This window comes from Panthera onca, chromosome A1, assembly GCF_046562875.1.
Source record: "Panthera onca isolate mPanOnc1 chromosome A1, mPanOnc1 haplotype 2, whole genome shotgun sequence".
Classification (NCBI taxonomy): domain Eukaryota; kingdom Metazoa; phylum Chordata; class Mammalia; order Carnivora; family Felidae; genus Panthera; species Panthera onca.
Genome location: NC_138339.1, coordinates 138,990,497 through 139,011,365, shown reverse-complemented (window position 1 = coordinate 139,011,365; position 20,869 = coordinate 138,990,497). Strand labels below are relative to the sequence as shown.

At 37.4% G+C, this 20,869-nt stretch overlaps 1 protein-coding gene across 1 annotated transcript in view; it reads left to right on the top strand.

Annotated features, from left to right (window-relative positions):
- Window positions 1-13,080, top strand: part of SRFBP1 (serum response factor binding protein 1) — a 70,676-nt gene extending 57,596 nt beyond the window's left edge. The window contains exons 5-8 of the mRNA XM_060636293.3: window positions 1,535-1,616; window positions 2,402-3,110; window positions 4,798-4,826; window positions 8,407-13,080. Of these exons, the coding sequence (XP_060492276.2) occupies window positions 1,535-1,616; window positions 2,402-3,110; window positions 4,798-4,826; window positions 8,407-8,591 (1,005 nt within the window). The 3' untranslated portion in view covers window positions 8,592-13,080. The remainder of the gene's footprint in view (window positions 1-1,534; window positions 1,617-2,401; window positions 3,111-4,797; window positions 4,827-8,406) is intronic.
- Window positions 13,081-20,869: the final 7,789 nt, after the last annotated feature.

The following is a 20,869-nucleotide window of genomic DNA, read 5'->3' as shown; positions in this document are numbered from 1 at the left end:
CCCCTGCCTCACAGATTGGAAAATACCTTCACTGACATGCAGTGCTAAGTGATGTGAAGTAAATAAAGAATTATGGCAAGTGTTGTGTTAGTTCAGATAACATTTGAGCAGATATATGAATAATACGAGATGATCAGCCATGTATATATTTGGGAGTATACCATTCCAGGTAGAGAAGAGCTTATAATGGAATAGCCTAAGCATCAGAAGGCAGTAAAGCTTGAAGAAGAAGAGATAAGGACATACCATCATCTGGTTACCTTTTAAAAACTCACTGTGATGCTATATGGAAAATCAGGTGTAGGGGAGCAAGTGACCAGGTTTGAGGATATTTCGTTGGTGCTGCAGGTGAGAGGTGTCAGTGAATTGGTCAAAAGTCTTAACAGCAGAAGTGGTGAGAAGTGACTGGCCCTGAATCTATTTTGCATTTGGAACTATAGGATTTGCTAAAGGAATAATTGTGAGCCGTGAAGGAAGGAGAAATGTGATAGAAGAATTCTTAAAGTTTTAGTTCTGAACAACCAGCAAAATTGAAATTACAGTAAGATAGGAAAGACTGAAGAAGTAGCTTTGGGAAGGATATCAAAGAATTCTCTTTTAATATGTCAAGCAGGAGGTTCATACAGGAGCCTCAATCTCAAGTTAGAGTAGCAGTTAGAAATTTGGAAGTTGTCAGCCTACAGATGATATTCAAAGAAATTATCCCAAATCATTGGTTTTTCTAAATTCATAAATATATTAACTATTATATATAATCAGCTTCCATTCAGGCATCATCAAGTTTATGAAGTGTTGGCTATCAGCCAAGCACTGGTAGAACATTCTGAGAGTACAGTAGAGATATTCAGACATTCAAAATACAGATATTTAACATCAGATAATTTCTATATCTCTGTTAACTGGAATTTCAAACATTACAATATTTTGAATCACCCAGCTTAGTACTAATATGTTATTTGGTTCTTTCATATTGATTTAGTCTATTTTTAACTAGATTTTTTAAGCTCTTTGAAAGCAGGAGCTCCCCCCCCCCCCCCCCCCAATCACACAGGATGCCTACCACAGTTCTGGAAATATACTAAGACCACAAAGAATATTTGTTAATGGATGACATGATAATTTTTTTAAGTTTATTTGTTTTGAGAAAGAGAGTATGAGTGGAGGAGGGGCAGAGAGAGAGAGAGAATCCCAAACAGGCTCTGCACTGACAGCACAGAGCCTAACCCTGGGCTCGATCTCACAGACCATGAAATCATGACCTGAGCCAAAAGCAAGAGTCTGCTGCTTAACCAGCTGAGCCACCAAGGTGTTCCTGATTAGATGATGTAATTGTTCAGGGCAGTATTATTTTTGTCACCATGAGCTTTATTTTTTCTTCATCATGGATTATACAAGTGATTTATCTAATGAGAATACTGACAAATTCCTGTTACCTAGCTCTTCGTTTTAAAAAAATTACAATAGATTTTCTTTTATTCACTTCTTAATAGTACTATCTGGCTTTTATTCCCATGTTTATTATTTCAATTTGCAGCCTGATTCTACTGCAACTGAAAGAGCAATTGCTAGACTAGCAGTGCATCCTCTTCTGAAGAAAAAAATAGATGTGCTAAAAGGTATGAATTAAATGACTTTTAAGCCATGTACCTAAATGCACTTGGGTATATGATTCTGAATAAATGGCTATTGATTTATTTATTCTATGGTTTTTTTTTTTTTTCATTTTGAGGACCTTTTATAAATATCTCCTTCAAATATTTTTAAATGTGGTAAGGTGCCTGATAATATGGAAGTTATCTGATGTCTAATGAAAAATTAAATCTGTATTTTTTCCTAAATTCTAATATATAAATATGTATGTATTTATATATATAACATATATTCATGGTAAATTTGAATACAATTGGTTTGCTAAATATTAATGTAATTCATAATATTACTTTTGATGTGGCCACGTACTCACATAATTTTCATTATTATAAAATGCGTTGAAAGAATTAAATGTTGTCACAGATTAGAAGATATTTATTTTTATGTTTGAAAGCACAATTTATAATGTGCCACAATCATATCAACACAATTTTGCTAAAGAAATTGAAGTGGCCATTTTATTTTTCTTATTTGTATTCAGTGAAGTTTCCACTATTTTTCATAACTCCAAGGCCTGAAAGGATGGTTAATTTTAGAGTTTTAAATTGAATACCTCTGAGCATTTCTTCTCAGTTTGGTTTTTAAAGTCACTAGAGTTCTTCTGTGGGTTCAGATCTATCATATATATTTAATGTAATTGCAGTTCTCCTATTAAGTATATCCAAATAGTTGAAGAAATACTGTACTGAAACAGTTATGTTTTATTATCTGTTTTAATGCTGAAACAAGTCATGTGCTATTTCTTTTGCAGCTGCTGTCAAAGCTTTTAAAGATGCAAGACAAAATGTTGTTGAAATTAACTCATCAAAGAATGCTTCAGTAGAAAATCATTCCAAGGACACTTTGTGTTCAAATGATGATGCCAGTAAGTTACAGCATGAAGGAACTATTGTCAGTGAGCAAAAAGAGAAAGAAGCCAAAATATTGGCAAAGAAACCAAGAAATTCAAAAGAAAAAATAACCAAGATGGAACATGGACCCAATGCTGTAGACATTCCAGATTCTCCATCAAAGCCTTCTGAAAGGGATTCTGTAGTTCCGTCTGAACCGCGGAAGACACCTGCTGACCCAAAAATGAAAACAATAAGTAAAACTAAAAAAAGGAAAGGGTCCGATAGCTCCCTTGGTGATAACAGTGATGGAGAAGAATTACAGGAAGAAGAAAAGGAGTATTTTGATGATAGCACAGAAGAAAGGTTTTACAAACAGTCTTCAATGTCTGAGGATAGTGACAGTGGCGATGACTTCTTCATTGGGAAAGTCAGACGGACACGAAAGAAGGAAAGTAGTTGCCATTCTTCAGTTAAGGAACAAAACCCCCCCAAAAAAGTGTTACCTGAAGAAGATCTACTTGAAACCCATCAGAATATAAGAAAAGACAAAAACCCGCCAAGTACAGAATCAAGGAAGTTTGAGTCAGTGTTTTTCCATTCTTTATCTGGATCTAAAATCTCCAGAAGGTAAGAGTATTTTTTCTATCCTAAAATAATTATTAGTTCTTAATTTTTTTAAAGATAAGAAATATCTGCACATCCTAACTACGACAGAATCTCTCCCATACATACATGTAGTTTATAGAACACATCCTTTGTTTAGACTTGGCCCTTTTGAATGTTATATTCGGATCATATTTACAAATACACATATGGGAGGGTGCCTGGGTGACTCAGTTGGCTGAGCATCTGACTCACTTTCAACTCAGGTCATGATATCACACATGGTTCTGGGTTCAAGCCCCATGTTGGGCTCTGCGCTGACTGGAGCCTGCTTGAGATTCTCTGTCTCTTTGCCTCTCTCTGCCCTGCTTGTCCTCTCTCTCTCAAGATAAATAAATAAACTTTAAAAAAAAGGGGGACATCTTAAAATAAAAATTTTTAAAAATACCTAAATGGCAGTGCCACATTTATCCTGTAGCCAGGTAATTTGTCCAGCTAATTTAAGTTTATCCCTTAGATGACCAAAGTCTTCAAACTTTGAATTTGCTTTTGATGAAAACCTTTTGAAAACGTCTCACATATCTTACTCTTTAAATAGAACTTTCTGAAAAGAACAGTGGGCTTTGGGGCACCTGGGTGGCTCATTCGGTTAAGCATCCGACTTCGGCTCAGATCATGATCTCACAGTTTGTGGGTCGAGCCCCGTGTCGGGCTCTGGGCTGACAGCTCAGAGCCTGGAGGCTCTTTCCGATTCTGTGTCTCCCTCTCTCTCTGCCCCTCCCCTGTTCACGCTCTGTCTCTGTCTCAAAAATAAATAAACATTAAAAAAAAAATAAAAAAAAAAAGAACAGTGGGCTTTGTTTTTGACAACCCAGAGCCATCATTATTTTAAACATCAGTCTTTTTCTTATGAAATGTTTGCTCTCACTGAGCTTCTCCGGACTCCTATGTATTTGGTAATGTTGCTGCCTCTGTCCCTGCTATTCACCACCACTTTCCACAGCTCTCCTGTGATAAGTCAGTAAGTTTAATTTCATTTGTAATTCTAATCTGGTAGGAGATAGCTTCACACGGTTAGCTTATTTCTTCAGTAACAGCTATTTTCTTCAGAAAATTGTTTTTGTAAAGTCAAGGATAATTTTTAATAGAACAGAAACTTGTGATGTTAACATTTTCCAGGGCAGTAAGTGTAGAAAGACACACAACCATATTTGGAACCTTAAAATTAATTAAAATCGTTTTTATGTGTCCCAAACCTGCCTCACAAGGCTCCATTTCTTTTCTCACTTGAGAATAACATACCGTTATCCCTTCCATCTCTCACAAAATGTAAATCTTAATTTTTGTTACATGTGACTCTTTCCTGCTTTATGAAGACTTTCGAAATTTTTTGTCTGGATGGTCTTCAAGAGTGGAGACAGTACATATGTAACCAAGATAGGATATTTTATGACCAGAAGTCCCTGTAAGAAAGTGGGGTGAGAAGGAAATTCACATGTTTCTGTTGTAATATTGGTTGTAAATACTGATTGTAAAATCAAACTTTGATATAGCTAAAACTTGGGGGGGGTTATCATTTTTTTATTGATTGGGGGGATGAGGGAGTGCGATAGTCCTTTGAGTTTTATCCCTAGTTTATTTTATTTTATCTTTGTAAAGTTATTTATCTTTTTAAAGTCCTAATGGTCTTTTCTTCTTTTGGAAATTACAGAGAACAGGCTCCAAAAAGCAAAACCCCAGGTATGTATTACTGGCTTTCTGCCCTTTCTATACAGTTAACTGATACTTTTCCAGAATGGAAGGATAAAAACTCCGGGTTGCTTAATAGTCTGAATGAATTATGTACCCACAGAAAGGGGAACAGAACATTTTCTAATTATCAGTGTGATTTTTAAATTGTAATTGGTTTTTCTGTTGTTGTTGTTATTACCTATCTGTGCCAGGAGGAAAGGTGTAAATAAAACTTACCAGGACATATTGGCTCTATTTGATTTCTCTTGAACTGAGATACGTTATGTCTTAGCACCATACCATTAAATATTCAGTAACAAGTATGTTACTTTCTGGGTTAAGAGTAAAATCAAAGTATTTTCACGTTAATTCATAACAAGTCAAATTAAATATATTTGGGTAGTCTCATTTCTATACATAATCCCCGACTCTCACTGGCTTAAAATAATGAAAATCTATTTTTCACTCACATCACAGTCCACTGTGAATTGACAGAGGGGCTGTGTTTCATAGAGTAATTCAAGGATCAGGCTCCTTTCATCTCGTAGCTCCTTCCTCCTGCAGTTTCCTTTTGGCCAGCAGAAGGGAAGAAGTACATGGAGAATTGTGCACGAGGTTTTCATGGGCCAGGCCAGAAAGTGGCAGGAATCAGTTACACTCACAATTCATTAGCCACAATTCAATTATATGGTGCCATTTAGCCACAGGGGAGCTAAGAAACGTTGTCTAATTGTGTGGTTAGGAGGAAAAAAGAAAGTGGAATTTCTTAAACACGTCCCTCACCGGATGTGAGAGATTCCATTTCACTGCCCCTCCCCCAAACAGAGCACACTTCTCTCCTTCCCAGGGAATCCACCTCAGAGTCCCAGCCCAGCATCATCCATCCCCTGGATGAGGCGGTACTTTCCATCCGGTTTCCTGGATGGGACTGCCCCAAGTTTGGTGGCCTGGCCACTTAAACACAGACTGCCCGTCCCCAGCTCATAACCAAATATTTAGTGGCAGATCAGGGACAAGGTAACCACAATATAAACTTCCAGTCAGTTAAGAGAGAATTGGGAGGCACATAACATGTCTACCACTACTGAGCAAAAATTGTAGAGGAGCTGGAGGAACTTCCTTATCCATTGTTCTTCCTGGCTTCTGACTGTCTTCTTGGGAGGTTTTTGTTCTATGGCCACACCTGAAGCAGACATTTGGTATAATTTCCTTGGGGGCTGCACCAAGTGACTGGTAAAAACATATTGTCCTGGAGACCGTTCAGAGTCTTTAACATTCAAGAGAGTTTTTCCAGCCCAGACTTAGGGTTTCTCTCACAACACAGGTCCCTCCAAAACTTAGTGGGTTTCTGACTTCTTCATTTCCCGTTAGTCCATCCATGAGCTAGTCACCACACCACCAATTTTTTCCTAGAGCAAGTTGTCAAACTTGCTTTCTTTATGTTTGAGGGTATTTTTTCCCCACCCCAAGCATCATTCCATGTGTCTGCTGTGTTGAGACTCTCAGGTTTGGTTGAGAAGGCCATACTCTACTCTTAACTTTGCTCTGGGGCTGAATCTCCAGAGGCCTTTACTGCTTAAAATCTTAGTCTCCCGTCTAACTTTCAAAGTCCAAAGGCTTTTCTTAACCTTAAGTTAGTTCCCAGATACCTGGATTCTCTGTTGCTTTCAGTTTCTGTCTGTGAGCTGGCCAGTTCTTTCCTGGACGCTGCTCTTTTTTGTAGTCTGTTGCCAAAGAGCCATCAGTACACTAATTCTTTTATTCTTTCCCACCACCTACCCTGGTGTTGGGAACTCCATAGGCATACAGCCTGCCTCCCAGGTTCTCACTTGGCAACAGTGAGAATGGCCACAGTTCTGCCCATTTCATTGGCATGGGAGATGTGCCCACTTTTCAGCCTCGGGTATCCATTTCCTTACCACCTACCACTGAATGGCCGAGCCAGTGCCAAATGCACATGTTGTGATGGCTGCATCCTCCTTCCGAGTGGCACTTTGCTCTTATTCGTAGTAGACTGGCTGCTGTAGCAAGCAGCCACCAAATCGTGGTGATTGAATTCTCATTCGTCACAGCCTTTGTGCTCTTTGCAGCCTCCTTCCATCTCGTGCCTCTGGGATTTCTCTGTGCTCTCTGGGAGCAGAGAGAGAGAAAGAGATTAAAGGATCGAATGTGAGGTTTTTCTGATCAGACCTTTTGTTCACATGTCTTTGTCTATAACTCAGCTTCATGGCCTCATCTAGCTGTGGTCAGGATGGGGAATGCATCCTGGCTGTGCACCCAGGAGGAAAAGAAAAGTAGGTCTGGCAGACACGTGGCATCTGCCTCATTTACCTTGTATTCAGACACAGAGTAACTGTAAACTGCAGGCACCCCCCACATTTTCCCAGTGAGGAGACCCAAGTGGAAGGGCTTTTGTTTTTTCGCTTAGCTTATATATTTATAGAATTTAATTTATAATGTGTTTACACCTACAAATATACTTTACCTAATTATCTAAAATATATATTAGTTTAGAATACTGCCTTATTTAAATCTCATTTTTTATGAAGCAGTTTCTTTTAACATTTAAACTCTTTGTTCTTCATCACTAGAGCCAATCTGAGTATTATATCAGATTTTTAGACCACATGTGATTTGTGTAGCATGCAGGACGTTTTGAATTCTGTGTACAATAAATGTTTTGGAAATGTTGTCCCAAACTGTGTGCGTTTGTTTGTGTAATGTTACGACATTTACTTTTTAAGGAGATCTTGAGAACGCTTTTGACAGTGAATGATGTCTCAGTTGCAGTGGAGAAATTACACTTCCCATGTGCTACTTAAAATCTCTGTTACATTTTTGTCTCCCTTTCCCCCACCCTCATTCTATAAACATGCATTAATTCATGTCTTTTCTGGCTGATGTGTTTCTCACAAATGCTACTTTCTTGTTCAAAATAATGTAGTTTTAAGTATCTTATAATTTAAGAGGATGTAAGGACTAGAAGCAACTTGCCACCCTTGTATCTGGTGGATAATTTTATGATTGAAAAAGAGCTTTGTCTTAAATTGGAGTGAATTTAGTAATTTATCTCATAATAATTTTATGTTCAATAACAAGGCAGTGGAATCAATCAGTAGCCCTTTAAAAATTCATCTCTCCTCCCATCACCATGGTCAGATCGAGTATTTTAGTAAATACTGGCTACATCATACACAGATATCCTAAACTAATGATGTTCCTTTGAAAATATAAGATGCTCTTTTCTTTTTTTTCTTTTTCTTTTTTTTTTCTTGGCCTTCCATGTTGTCTGCATTGTTTCCTTTCTTAAACTGTTTCCTCAATGCAAATAAGACAGCACAACATACATGAGGAGATACACAATAAACATCTGTTTAAAATATTAGAAGGCATGTGTCCTGAAATTGCCTATTCATATGTATATTACAATTTCAAACTATTCCCGTTAGACTTAGATTTTAAATTGTGGTATATTCCATTGAAGTAAAATTAAATTCCTTCTTTAAACGCTGATGTGAGAAAATGAAATGTCTTTCTCTTGTATGGTCTTTAGGCATTTAGTTTTCACAATTTTGCTTTCTCCTCCCAGGTTTTCGGCAAAGTGAACTTCAGCTCAAGAATCCGTTTAATAAGAGTGCACAGAGAGGACTTGAAAATACAAAACAGCAGTCACAGCTGCCTCTTCATCCTTCATGGGAAGCAAGCAGGAGGCGGAAAGAACAGCAATCTAAAATTGCTGTGTTTCAGGGGAAAAAAATTACATTTGATGATTGATTAGGACTTCTTTCTGTGAACCAGCCTGTTATTAAAGTTATGTTTACATAAGCCGTGCACAAATCAAGTACATACTTAAATTGTTTCTTAATAATATACCCGCACTCTTCCCTCTGTGCAAGAATTCTGAGATCACAACTCTCTCGGTCTTGGTCATGTGCACTTATCATGAAGTGAATATGACAAGTGTAGCTCTTGTTTCTTGCCTTGAAAATGAATGTTTAGGAGATATATTTTACAGTGGAAAATATGAGGAAATTATAGTTATTTAAAATAGATCATCTTTCCTAAGAGTTATTCTTAGCAAAACTAAGTTAACTTTTATTATGGGTATGAAGACAATAAATTATAAAAATAAATATTAATTTTTATTATACTTTTAATGATTTGTGATCTCTTTGACTTTTAAAATAAGTTCCCAGTTTTTGATTTCTGAATTTTATCTCTAGTTTTTAGGAAACATACGTGTTTTAGTGTAGCAACATGACCAAAAAATTGGTTATATATGTCACTGCATAGAAATACTTGTTTATATCAAGAATGTATAACATGTAGTTACTTTAATGTGCTTTTATAGAAACATTTTTTTTTGTGGAATCATGGATGGGAATTTATTTATAAGGACAAATCCTGAAGGAGGTATGATTGAAGGAGCATTTCCAGAGAACTGAATGAGGTTATGAGATGCCTCACAGGGGAAGGGACTACTCTCGCTATACAGTACTGTTATTTCAAAGGAAGACAGGATTTTGAAACTCCTTTCAAATGTTTCACTTTGGCTTCTCTGGAAGAAATTAAAGGTTCTTGGTTAACTAACTAAAGATAAGGAAATTCCTTGTTGCTGTTAATGGCAGGAAAAGGCCTCTGGTTAGCAGAAATTCATAAGCTCTGGAGAGTCATTTCTGTCATTTTCAAGAGCTTAAGAATTTAGATAACTAAAGCAATGGAATTCAAGAGAGTATACAGAAAGAAAATTGTTTTTTGCTGTTGAATGCAAAATTTACTTTCCCTGCTTTAAAAATTTTATTTTGAGATGTCAATTATATAAAATTAAAATTAATTTCCATTGAAATTTTAATTATGAAAAATTATTACAGGAAAGGTGAAAGAAAAATGTGTCCATGCCTACCCAGGTTTAGCCAAATTGTGACTTGGAGAGTACTGTCCTCCAGACCACCAAGTCTGCCCTAGACTTCTTATCCTACTGCAAGGAATTAGGGCCCAGCTACAGGGTTAGAGGGAAGAGCCCACACAAGACACAAGACCACTGTCACTTCCGATACTTCTGACACTTCTGCAGGTTTGGAGGTGGGGGTTGTGGGGGAAGGGTTCCCCAAACACCCTTAGGTTCAAAAATTTGCTACAAAACTCCCAGAACTAACTGAAACCTACACACACACACACACACACACACACACACACACTGAAACCTATTCAGAGTTAATGTTTATTACAGGGAAAGGGTACAAATTAGAACCTCTCAAAGGAAGAGATGCATAGGACCATGTCTGTGAGGGTTCTAACACAAAGCTTCTGTTGTCCTCAGGACACTTTACCATCCTGGCATCAGTGTGCTTAGAGTTTGGCCAGTGTTAGAAGCTCACTCAAGTTTTGGTGTCCAGAATTTTTGTGGTGGCTGCAATATGTAAGCATGATCAGTTGATTGCCCAAATGATTGTAGCTAGCTGCTGCCCTAAACAAAGAGACTTCTATCAGGTATTCCTCAGATTACCTCCAAGAAGCCAAGTGGCAAAGGCAGTTCTCTCTTTGGGCAAAGCCAAATTCTTTACTGCACAATATTCTTCACCCAGGTTCTCCAAACAGTAACATTACCACATTTGCTTTACCCGTGGCTCTCCTCCTCCTCCTCCTCCTCCTCCTCCTCCTCCTCCTCCTCCTCCTCTTCTCTTCTCCCCCCCTCTCTTTGCCATTGGTTTTGTTATAATATTTCATTTGTCTTCTTATCACGTTCAGGTTTTTCTCTACTTCCTTGAACACGTGGGACGTTAATAGCTGTTTTAATGATCTTGTCTGCAGTGGCTCTCAGTTTTGGGGAGTTTTACCCTTAGGGAACATTTCACAACATCTGCGATATTTTGTGTTACATCTAGTGAATATAGGCCGGGGATGCTAGTGAACATTCTACTTTGTATACAGCAAGAAATTATCCATCCCAAAATGTCAGCAGTGCCAAGATTGAGAAACCTTGGCCTAGGGTTCATTTGGCTCCACTCCAGAGGCATTCCCTTTCTGAGCATCCTGCCTGATGCTTTGTCTTTTATTTAGCAAATCCTTTTGTTATATCTGGTGAGATGAGAACACAAACTACACCTGGCCCTTTGTAGGTTGTTTCACAAACTCTTTTCTGGTGAATTTTTTCCTGGCCTTGGCAGATTCCTCATACATTGCACAGATCAGTCTTAAGCCATAGGCTTGACAGGGTCCTGCCAAAGATCTCCAGAGCACTTGTTTTCTGTTCATCTCCTTCTTCTCTAGTATTTTGCTTCAAATTCTAGTCACAGTAGTCTATGTAAACTCCGAACTCTGTCTCTTCAGTAAGGCCACTGAGCTATTCTAGGGTTCCTTCCCTCAGCAGTGTAGTTGGAAACTCCATGCAATGAGCTAAAGCGCTCAACTGGTTTGTTTTCTTTCTCTGAGTTATTACTATATCGTACTGCCTTTTGTCCATTGTCTGAAAACCTAAGTTTTATATATTTTATCCAGTCTTCTAGTCATTTAATGTAGAATGGCCAGTCTGATTCCTATTACTATATAATGGTCAGCATTAGAAATCCATTGTTTATTTTGATGTTCAAATTGTCCTTAATTTGGCCAGTCGGAGCCTACTCAGGCTGTCTTGTGTCCTTTTGCTATCTAACAGTGAGAAAGATGGTTCTCCTTATCCACAGTATATTTACTTATTTTCTCAACCCTAGAATACACAGAAGTTAGTTTCAAAATTGCTAACTGATGCCTCTGCAAAATACAAGTCTGCTAGCCAAAGTTCAGTATAGTTTTAGAGTTCTTTTTTCTTTAGCTCAAGGACAAATGGTCTCAAAACGAAGTTTGAAAGTTACCCGAAATGATGTCAGCAAAAATGGTGGAGTAAAGACATACCGGAATTCTCTCCCTAAAAAGCAGTGAGAAAACTATATTGTCAGAATCAACCTGTTCTGAACTATGGAGTTAGCCACAGGTTGACTGCAATCCAGGGAGTATTTTTCAGGAAAGGATGCATCTTGATAGGAACAGTGATCTTTGTGACATTTTAACTTGCCCTATTTTCAACTTCTCACTCCTCAGATCCTTGATAGTTTTGAGAACCAGCAGCTCACAATCATAGTGAAAACCAGCACCCTGGCAGCCACTAGAGGAAGAAGAACAGGGTTGGACCTGCTTCAAAGATACATTCACTGAGAACTGTCATTATTTGACCAGTGTGGTTATCCACTGGAAGACCCCACTTGCAAGTCTGTCTTGACCAAGAACTTGCTCAGTGTGAAAAGCCTGTTCTCCTGATGTCACTTATCAAAAACTATCAGAGGTAATTGTTTAACATCACATCTGCCTAAGGCAGTGAATAACAGTTGAGACAAATGCGTTTATCAAAAAGCTTAAAAGGAAATCTGGAGAATTCAGTATCCTTAGGGACTTTGATAAGTTTTGACATTTCTTGGAATTAAGCAAGTCATGTGCATGCATAGGGCTGTGTCTTTGTTCAGGAAAGAGCTGAGAAGGTGCTAAGCTCTTAACTTCTAGCTGACCTTGAGGTTCTACTCAAGCAGGAAATGAAGGCTCAGGTGGAATTGTCCACTTCCTGGCTAAGTGCTGAAGGTGTGTCCCCGTACACACACACAGAGCCTCTCAGCAAAATTGGAGAAGTGTTGATTCCAGCATTGAAGGAAATCTCTGTCCAGTTATTAGTGTACCACTAAACTAATGAAGCAGAAACTTCAGTGGCCATACACAACAAAGAATCCAGACTTGACAGTTTCACAAAAGTACATTTAAACGACAACAAAAAACAGGAACAACAAGCCCTAGGGAGAGAGGAATATCTGATTTTTAGATTTGCACCATTATATTACTTAAAATGACCAGTTTTCTAAAATACTAGAAGACCTGCAGAAACAAAGTATGCCCCATATACGGAGAAATAAAAGCAAACAAACTGTTCCCCAAGAGGCCCAGACTTCAGAATTATTCAACAAAGACATTAAATAAACCATTTTGAGATGTACAAAGAACCAAAGGAAACAATGTTTAAAAAACTAAAATAAAATCTGAGAACACAGTCTCACCATATAGAGAATATCAACAATGAGATAGAAATTATAAGAGAAAAAAAAATTAGGAATTGAAAAGTACGGTAAATGATACAGAAAATTCAACATAAGTGGCCAATAGCAGATTGGAGCAGGCAGAAGAAATATTTGGTGAAGCTAAAGATTGGTCAATTTTTTTCCTATTTAAAAAAAAAAAAAAACAATGACAATGAACAGATATTCAAAGATGTGTGGAATACCATCAAGTGTACCAACAAGCATAATGAGAGTCTCATGTGAACTGCCTTTTCACTAATAGCTGTAGACCTTAAAAGAATTGAAAAATGTTCAAACAAAAAGTAAAACATGAATGTTCATAAAACATTATTCATAATAGCTGGAAAGAAACAACCCAAAAACCATCAACAGATGACTGGATAACAATAGTAGTATGTGTATGTATATATACACACACACACACACACCATGGAATACTACTCAGCCATAGAAAGGAATGAAGTATTGATATATACCTTGACTTGAATGAACTTTGAAAACATTGGGTTAAGAAAGAAGCCAAACAAAAACATGGTTCCACTTACATGAAATATCCAAAATAGGTAAATCCATAGGGACCAAAGTAAATTAGTGATTACAAAGGGCTAGGGGAGGGAGGAGTAGTGACTGAATGACCGCTAATGGATATGGAGGCATTCTTTTTTGGGTTGGCGAATGTGTTCTGTAATTGGATGGTGGTGTTGGTTGCACAATTTTGTGAATATACAAAAATCCACTGAATTATGTGCTTTAAGAGAATGAATATATGGTATGTGAATTATATTTAATTTTTAGAGTAATAACAATAAAAAGTGACCTGGGTTAGTGCATTTTCCATGCCTTCCTTCCATGTAGTAAGTACATCATTTGAAATGAACTTTAGTTCACATGTTTCTGATGTATTTTCCTTAAAGGATTTTTCTTCCATCCTTGGTAATTTTACTTTATTTTTTCTTCATGTGTGTGAAACATGAACATTGTTCCATACTCAGAGGTGCACAAAATGGTATACTCTGAGAGATGGTGGCAACTCCTCTTTCCAATTGTTTCTTTTCTTTTTACCCAATTCCCACCCATTCCCTCTAGATAATCCATCTCATTAGTCCCTGGTGTATCCTTTCTGTGTTTCTCTTTGCACAGATGAATAAATGTGTATGTATTTATTTCTCCTTTTTTAATGCAGAAGTTAACACTCCTAGATGATTTTATAAACTACTTTTTTCATTTAAAAATATATCCTGAAGGATAGCTGGGTAGCTCAGTTCATTGAGCCTCCAACTCTTGATTTAGGCTCAGGTCATGATCCCAATGTCGTGGGACTGAGCCCCACGTCGGGCTTGGCGCTGAGCATGGAGCCTGCTTAAGATTCTCTCTCCCTCTCTGCCCCTCTCCCCTACTCACACTCTTTTTTCTAAAATAAAAACAAATAGGGGCGCCTGGGTGGCGCAGTCGGTTAAGCGTCCGACTTCAGCCAGGTCACGATCTCGCGGTCCGTGAGTTCGAGCCCCGCGTCAGGCTCTGTGCTGACGGCTCGGAGCCTGGAGCCTGTTTCCGATTCTGTGTCTCCCTCTCTCTCTGCCCCTCCCCCGTTCATGCTCTGTCTCTCTCTGTCCCAAAAATAAATTAAAAAAAAAAAAAAAAACGTTGAAAAAAAAAAATAAAATAAAAACAAATAAAATAATTAATTAAAATGTATCCTGGAAATCACTGCAAATTTGTCCATAAAGATTTTCCTTATTTAAAACAAAGAACAACAACTAAAAGAAACTTTCTAGTACCCCATTAGGTAGACTTGTCAATTTATTCAACCACTCATCTATGTTTGGGTGTACAAGTTATTTTCCCTGTCTTGCAGTTACAAAAAATATTGCAAAGAAAATACAAACAACGGTATATGTTTTCATATTATTGGAGTTCTCTCTTTGGGATTTATTCCTAGAGTGGAAATGTTATGTCAGAAGGTAAGTGCATATGTAGTTTTGTTTGAAAATTGCCAATTTTCCAACATGAAGGTTGTGCTTCAGTACAAGAGAGAGGCCTGTTTCTTCACAACTTCTCCATTGTGGTTTTACTATGTATTTTCTTATGGGTATAGTTGGATACTATTTTCAAAATTGTTAAATACTTTATACATCAGGTTTTGTGAATTTTTTTCATGTCTTGTCCTTTTTTCTACTAGTGAGTTTTGTTTTTGACTTTTCCCCATAATTTTTAAGATTTATTTATATATTACATACACTAGCCCTTTATCTCTTAACGGGTATTGCAAGTATTTTTTCCCAGTTTGTTAACTCTTCTGATTTTGTGTTATTTACTTTGTTTTTCTGTCAAAGTTGTTTTTCTGTCACTTACTGTATGTAGTCAGATATTTCAGTTTCTCCTTTTATTTCATTTTTGCATATGCGCTTGAAATCATAGAAAATCTTTCCCTATTGTTTGCTTCCTACTTGATCTGATGTCAGTGTTGCTATCCCTGCGTTTTTAGTGTTCCCATTTTCCTGGAATACATTTGTCCATCCCTTTATTTTTAGCCTTTCTGAATCATTCTGTTTTATGTGTGTTTCTTCAGTACAGTATATAGTTAGGTCTTCATGAGCTAAGCTCAAAATCTTAACACTTAATAGGCAAATTCAACCCATGCACATTTGTTGATAAGGCAAATACGTTTGCTTTCAATTCTGTCATCTTCTACTGTAATTATCATACTTATTATTTTACTTTCTCTTCAAACTAATTTCTATTAAAAAATTAGTTTTGTGTTTAGCAAGATTAATATTTCTGTTCTAGTGGTTACACCTTAATGCCCATTGTCACATTTTTTTATTCACTGTGTTGCCCATGTTCTATTTCACTGTCTAAATTAACCTTTAATGAGCTTATTCTAACTTCCCTCATCTCATCTCCATTCACCTCCCATTTCTGGTTGCATTATTTTTACTTAATTGGAACCTACAATGCATGATATAGAGCATTATCGTATAACATTACTCTGCTTCTGAGATTAGTTTTAATCTTAGATTTTCAATGAAGTGCTAGAGTTTTCCAAGTCATTTTTTGTTTGGATTGGGTTTATTCTCTAATAGATTCCTCAAGAAAGGACTCATGGAAAGAATTCTTCAAGTTCTTGATGTTCGAAATTTTTTGTGGTTTTCATATGTTAAAGGATTATGGGTGGATCCACTGATTCTGCAGCTCTTTGTGGCAGCAAAACTCTTCTTGCATCTTTGGTGAGTCTTGTTTGGAAGACTTTTTTTGCCCCACCCCGATGTAGGGTATCTATCTCATAGTCTGGGCACACATTAGCTTCCTTACTCTTACCAGAGATACAGGTTTTTTTCTTTCTTTTTCATTTACCGTTCCCCAACCCACGGTGAGTTTTTACCTGTGCCCTCTTGACAGTATCTGATGACCTTACAGTGACCTATAGTGACAAGCTTTTTTCAGTAGGGAGCAAGAGTCCTTGTGGGCATTTGTGTCCTGCTGCAGTACCCTCTCCTTTCAGGCTTGTACCATCAATGAAAACTTTTTCTCCACTCTGTTCCCCATCTGAATCCTGAGTGCCCAGTGTAGGCCCATGGAATCCCCATATTCTGCAAATGTATTAACATACGTAAATAGAGGTCTTTTTTCCTCTAGTACTCTTTATAGGTTTATGTTATATTTAGCCTTTAGTTTGTCTGGAACTTACCCCTACGTATTCTGACAGATTGGTATGCTCCTTAATTAAATCAGTTAGTACGCAACCAACCTGTATTTCTCAGCATCACTTGAAGTTAGGTTGAGGTCCTGTGACTTAAGAATTGCTTAGTGGAATGCGTGTGGAAATTTTGTAAACCACTTCCAGGTCCAGCCCATAAACTCCTCTTCTGTCCTCCACTCTTCTTGTGTCCACCCGCTGGATGTCAATTCCCAGCAAGACACTAGAAGACACCATTTTTAAAATGAAGGAATAGCCATCAGCCTAGGAACCTAAGTAGCTATGAGAATTCTAGTCCTCTACTTATTCCTCCACTTAGGCCTATTGGATTTAAGTTATATAACAAACACCTATCGTGTTCAATCAGCAAAAATTAGAGATTTCGATAGAGATTTTGATAGAATAAGTATCATTACTCTCAGAAATGGCTGGTGGAAGGAGGGTGCTACTGTAAAAATAAATCCAAAGTACTGTACATGGCATTGCCCCCACAGACAAGACGGAAACTAATATCCAGTATTAGAAAATGAGGTTTGTGTAATGCAATGACAGAACAGTTTTTAGAAAGGTCATTTACAATTACTTGGAATTTGAACCTGAGCCCTTGATCCCATAGCTCTAGGGAAAGGCTAGAAAATGTAATGTTGACTTTTATGACCTGCATTTATCATTGTGATAGAAAACAAGAGATGGGATGTGACAGTAGCCTGTTAGCCTGCAAGGACAGAAAAACAAAAAGTAATAGGATGAAAAAGCCATTGCTTCTAGTCCCAAAGGACAAGAGATTATGCACAAAAATCCATTAAGACTTCTGGCTACAGCACAGATCTGAGTAACAGTGGCATTTCCTCCTAAGGATGATAGCTTTAAGACGGGGCAGAGGAGGGGGAAAGTAAGTCAACCTTGAGAATTATATTTAGGAAAGAGCTTTGAAAGTGCTATGGGCTTATGCAGCTGAATAGATCCCCTTTCTCTCAAAAACAATAACCTGCTTATTTGTAATGCCAAAAAAAAAAAAAATTGCAAGCCTGGACTTGACCAGCTTTTGGATGTTCTGTCATTAAAAGTATTTTAGGGCTCCTACACTTGTTCAGGGAAGATAGGGTTACAAAACTTTAAAGTCCTCCAAGGAGAGTCAGTCCCCATCATGTATCTCGAATGTGCTAATAGACAAAAAACCTGCTAAAGAGTAGATTCAGAGCTATGAAGAATGTTGAACAAGTAGCTCCTCCCAGGTAGCCAAGTTGAAATCAAGGATATGTCCTTAATGCTGGAATAGGGGGAACTAAAAATTCCTGCCAGAAGTTTTTTGTAACTACTATAGACCAGTGCCTTCTGTGTGTCTCTGCTATACCTTATACCAGATGTAGTTTTTATTACAAGTTTATCCTTGTTTCATCATAGTATGTTGGGCCAGGTGGCAGTAAAGACATTTCTGTAACTGTGTTGTTTGTGCAAGTATCACTGAAGATCAAGGAGCCATATCCAGAGCTGATGGAAAGAACCATGCCATCATTCAGAGATCTTGCACTTGAAGCTGTTTGCAGTAACTGGATAGAACTTTGGGTTGTCTCCCTTGAAAAAAGAAAAAGAAAGAAAGAAATGTGTTCCAGTTGTGGTAGAGGATACTTGGTAACCAGAAAGATGTACTGTGTCAAACCTAAGTGCTCACTTCATCTACTTCGTTTCCTTAGGTACCTGGCTAACTTCCATTTGCCAGCCTATTGCAGTGAGGCAAATGTTAGCCAATGGAATGTGGGTAAAAATTATTACATGATGTTCACCTCCCCACAAAATGTTCCAGGCAGTCTTCCACATTTCTTCCCTTGTTTTCCAGCAGGGTGCTGACATCTTGGGCACCCTTGCAGGATCGCTTTTGAAGATGAAGTTTCCATCAGCCAGGGTCTTTGCATGACTGCATGGAAGAGATAACCTGAACTTCATCCAGCCACCTATTGAACTTCATATGAGCAAGAAGTGAGTGAGTATTTGTTTAAGTCATTGAGATGTAGGATGTGTATCTGTTACTCAGCTAGGGTTATTTTGATACATGTATAATAAGTGGTGGTGATCTAACTATTCTGTTTTTCTAATATGAATATGAATTCTATTTTTGAGTAGTTGGGCCACCCTTTCACTACTCATTTGAAATGTCACCTTATAATTACAGAACTGCTCCTAGCTCCTAGCTCTCTTGTATCTATCTCTCCGATCCAGTATTACACCCTAAATTATTATAGCTGAATGGATAAAGAATTTGTGGTATATATACACCGGAATATTACTCACCCATAAAAAGGAATGAAATCTTGCCATTTGCAACGACGTGGATGGAGCTAGTGAGTATTATGCTAAGCAAAATAAGTTAGTCGGAGAAAGACAAATAGCATATGATTTCAGTCATAGGTGGAATTTAAGAAACAAGACAAATGATCATAGGGGGGAAAAGAGAGACACAAACCAAGAAACAGATTCTTAACTAGAGGGAACAAACTGAAGGTTACCAAGGGGGCAGTGGGTGGGGGGATGGGTGAAATAGGCAATGGGGATTAAGGAGTGCACTTGTGATGAGCACCTGGTGTTACCGTAGGTAAGTGTTGAGTCACTAAATTCTGCACCTGAAACTAATAATTACACTGCATGTTAACTAACTGCAATTTAAATAGAAACTTAAAAAAAATCAAAATCAAAAAAAGCATTACTACAATAAATATTTTAAAAATTATTATAGCTTTATATTTTCCCTAGATACTCAATACCCTGGTTTAATCATTGATCTTTTTTTCTTAAAATTTTCTTAGCTCTTCTCAGGCCTTTTCTTTACAAACAGATTTTAAAAGTAGCTAGTAAATTTTATTTTCAAAAATTATGTTGGAATATTAATTTTGATTACTCTGAGAAATTGTGACTTGGGAAGTACACAGGTTCTCTTTATTCTCTAGTTGCATAAAATGATAGGTCTGTTTCCATGAATGGGCCTAAATTCTAGACTTGTAGAAGAAATGATACATACAGGAACATGTTCAGTAGCCTAAGTATGACGTCATCATGCAGAAATTAAGTAGCCTTAAGTCAGACACTGGAATGTTGTTTGTACTTTGAACATGTGTTTCTCTTCAAGGGAAAACTTGTTTTGAAAGAAAGTCATTCTCCATGTTGTTTTCAGGATTAAATTAAAAGGATGTTTTTTAGTAAAGACAGCCAAAACTTAGAGGGTGAGTGAAGGAAGGAAGGTTATTTGTGTTTATTTTTAAACTAAGCATGGTATAAAAATTCAGTGTTTAGCTTAACTCCCCCTATCATGGACCAAAGTTCATAGTCCTCACATATACCAACAACAACCAACTTATTTGTGTCTTAAATAGATGTGGACTAGTTCTGAATTTTGTATTTTCATTGTTGGCACCAGTTGTGAAGAAGGAGAGGTTTTTCAGGCCCTATCAAATTTTTCAGATTTTGTAAGTGCTATAATTGCACGATTAATGCATAGGATTTACTTTATTTGGTGCTTGCATTTGTTTTCTCCACTTTGAGATTGGTCCATCCGTCAGTATTTCAGGTCTCTGCTCAGATGTCATTCTGTCAGGGAGAGCTTCTCTGACCTGCCTTTGAAAACATCAACTGGTTATTCCAGCCTCCTCACTTGATTTTTCTTCTTTGACTTCCACCACGTTAAAGCTATACTTATATAGCTGTCAGCCTCCCCACCTTTGTGAGTGCAAAGACTTTGTTTTCTTCTCTGTCATGTTCCAGACTTGACCAGTGCTTAGTATATAGTAGGTGCTCAGTTAGAGATTTGCCTTTTGAATACATATGCTATAAATATATGAATAAATACTAGTTTGAATAAATAATCATGGCTATATACAAGTTTCCTCAGTTTATTAATGACTCCTGTAATTGACTAGCTGCAGCTCCCAGTTAGGAATCTATTAGAGGAACCCGAGTAAGAGATAGGATGGCTTGGACTTGGGCAGTAACAATGGGGAATGAAAATGGGAGAGAAGGTAATGTCTGATTATAGAGGAGAAGGTATGAATTAATCTATGAAAAGTATGAGAATAACTGAAGTCAGAAACCAGTATGAATTCTGGGCAGCCTTAGGAGCCCGTTTGACGTCCATTGTCATTAATTTGAAGTCAGAGAAATTAGCACAGCCATTTGAATCTTCATTTCTGTGACCTGTTTTTTGGCCATAATTATTTGCGCCTGGTAGTATTTTTGTTTCTGACTTGTAGGAGCTCTTCATATGTTCAGGA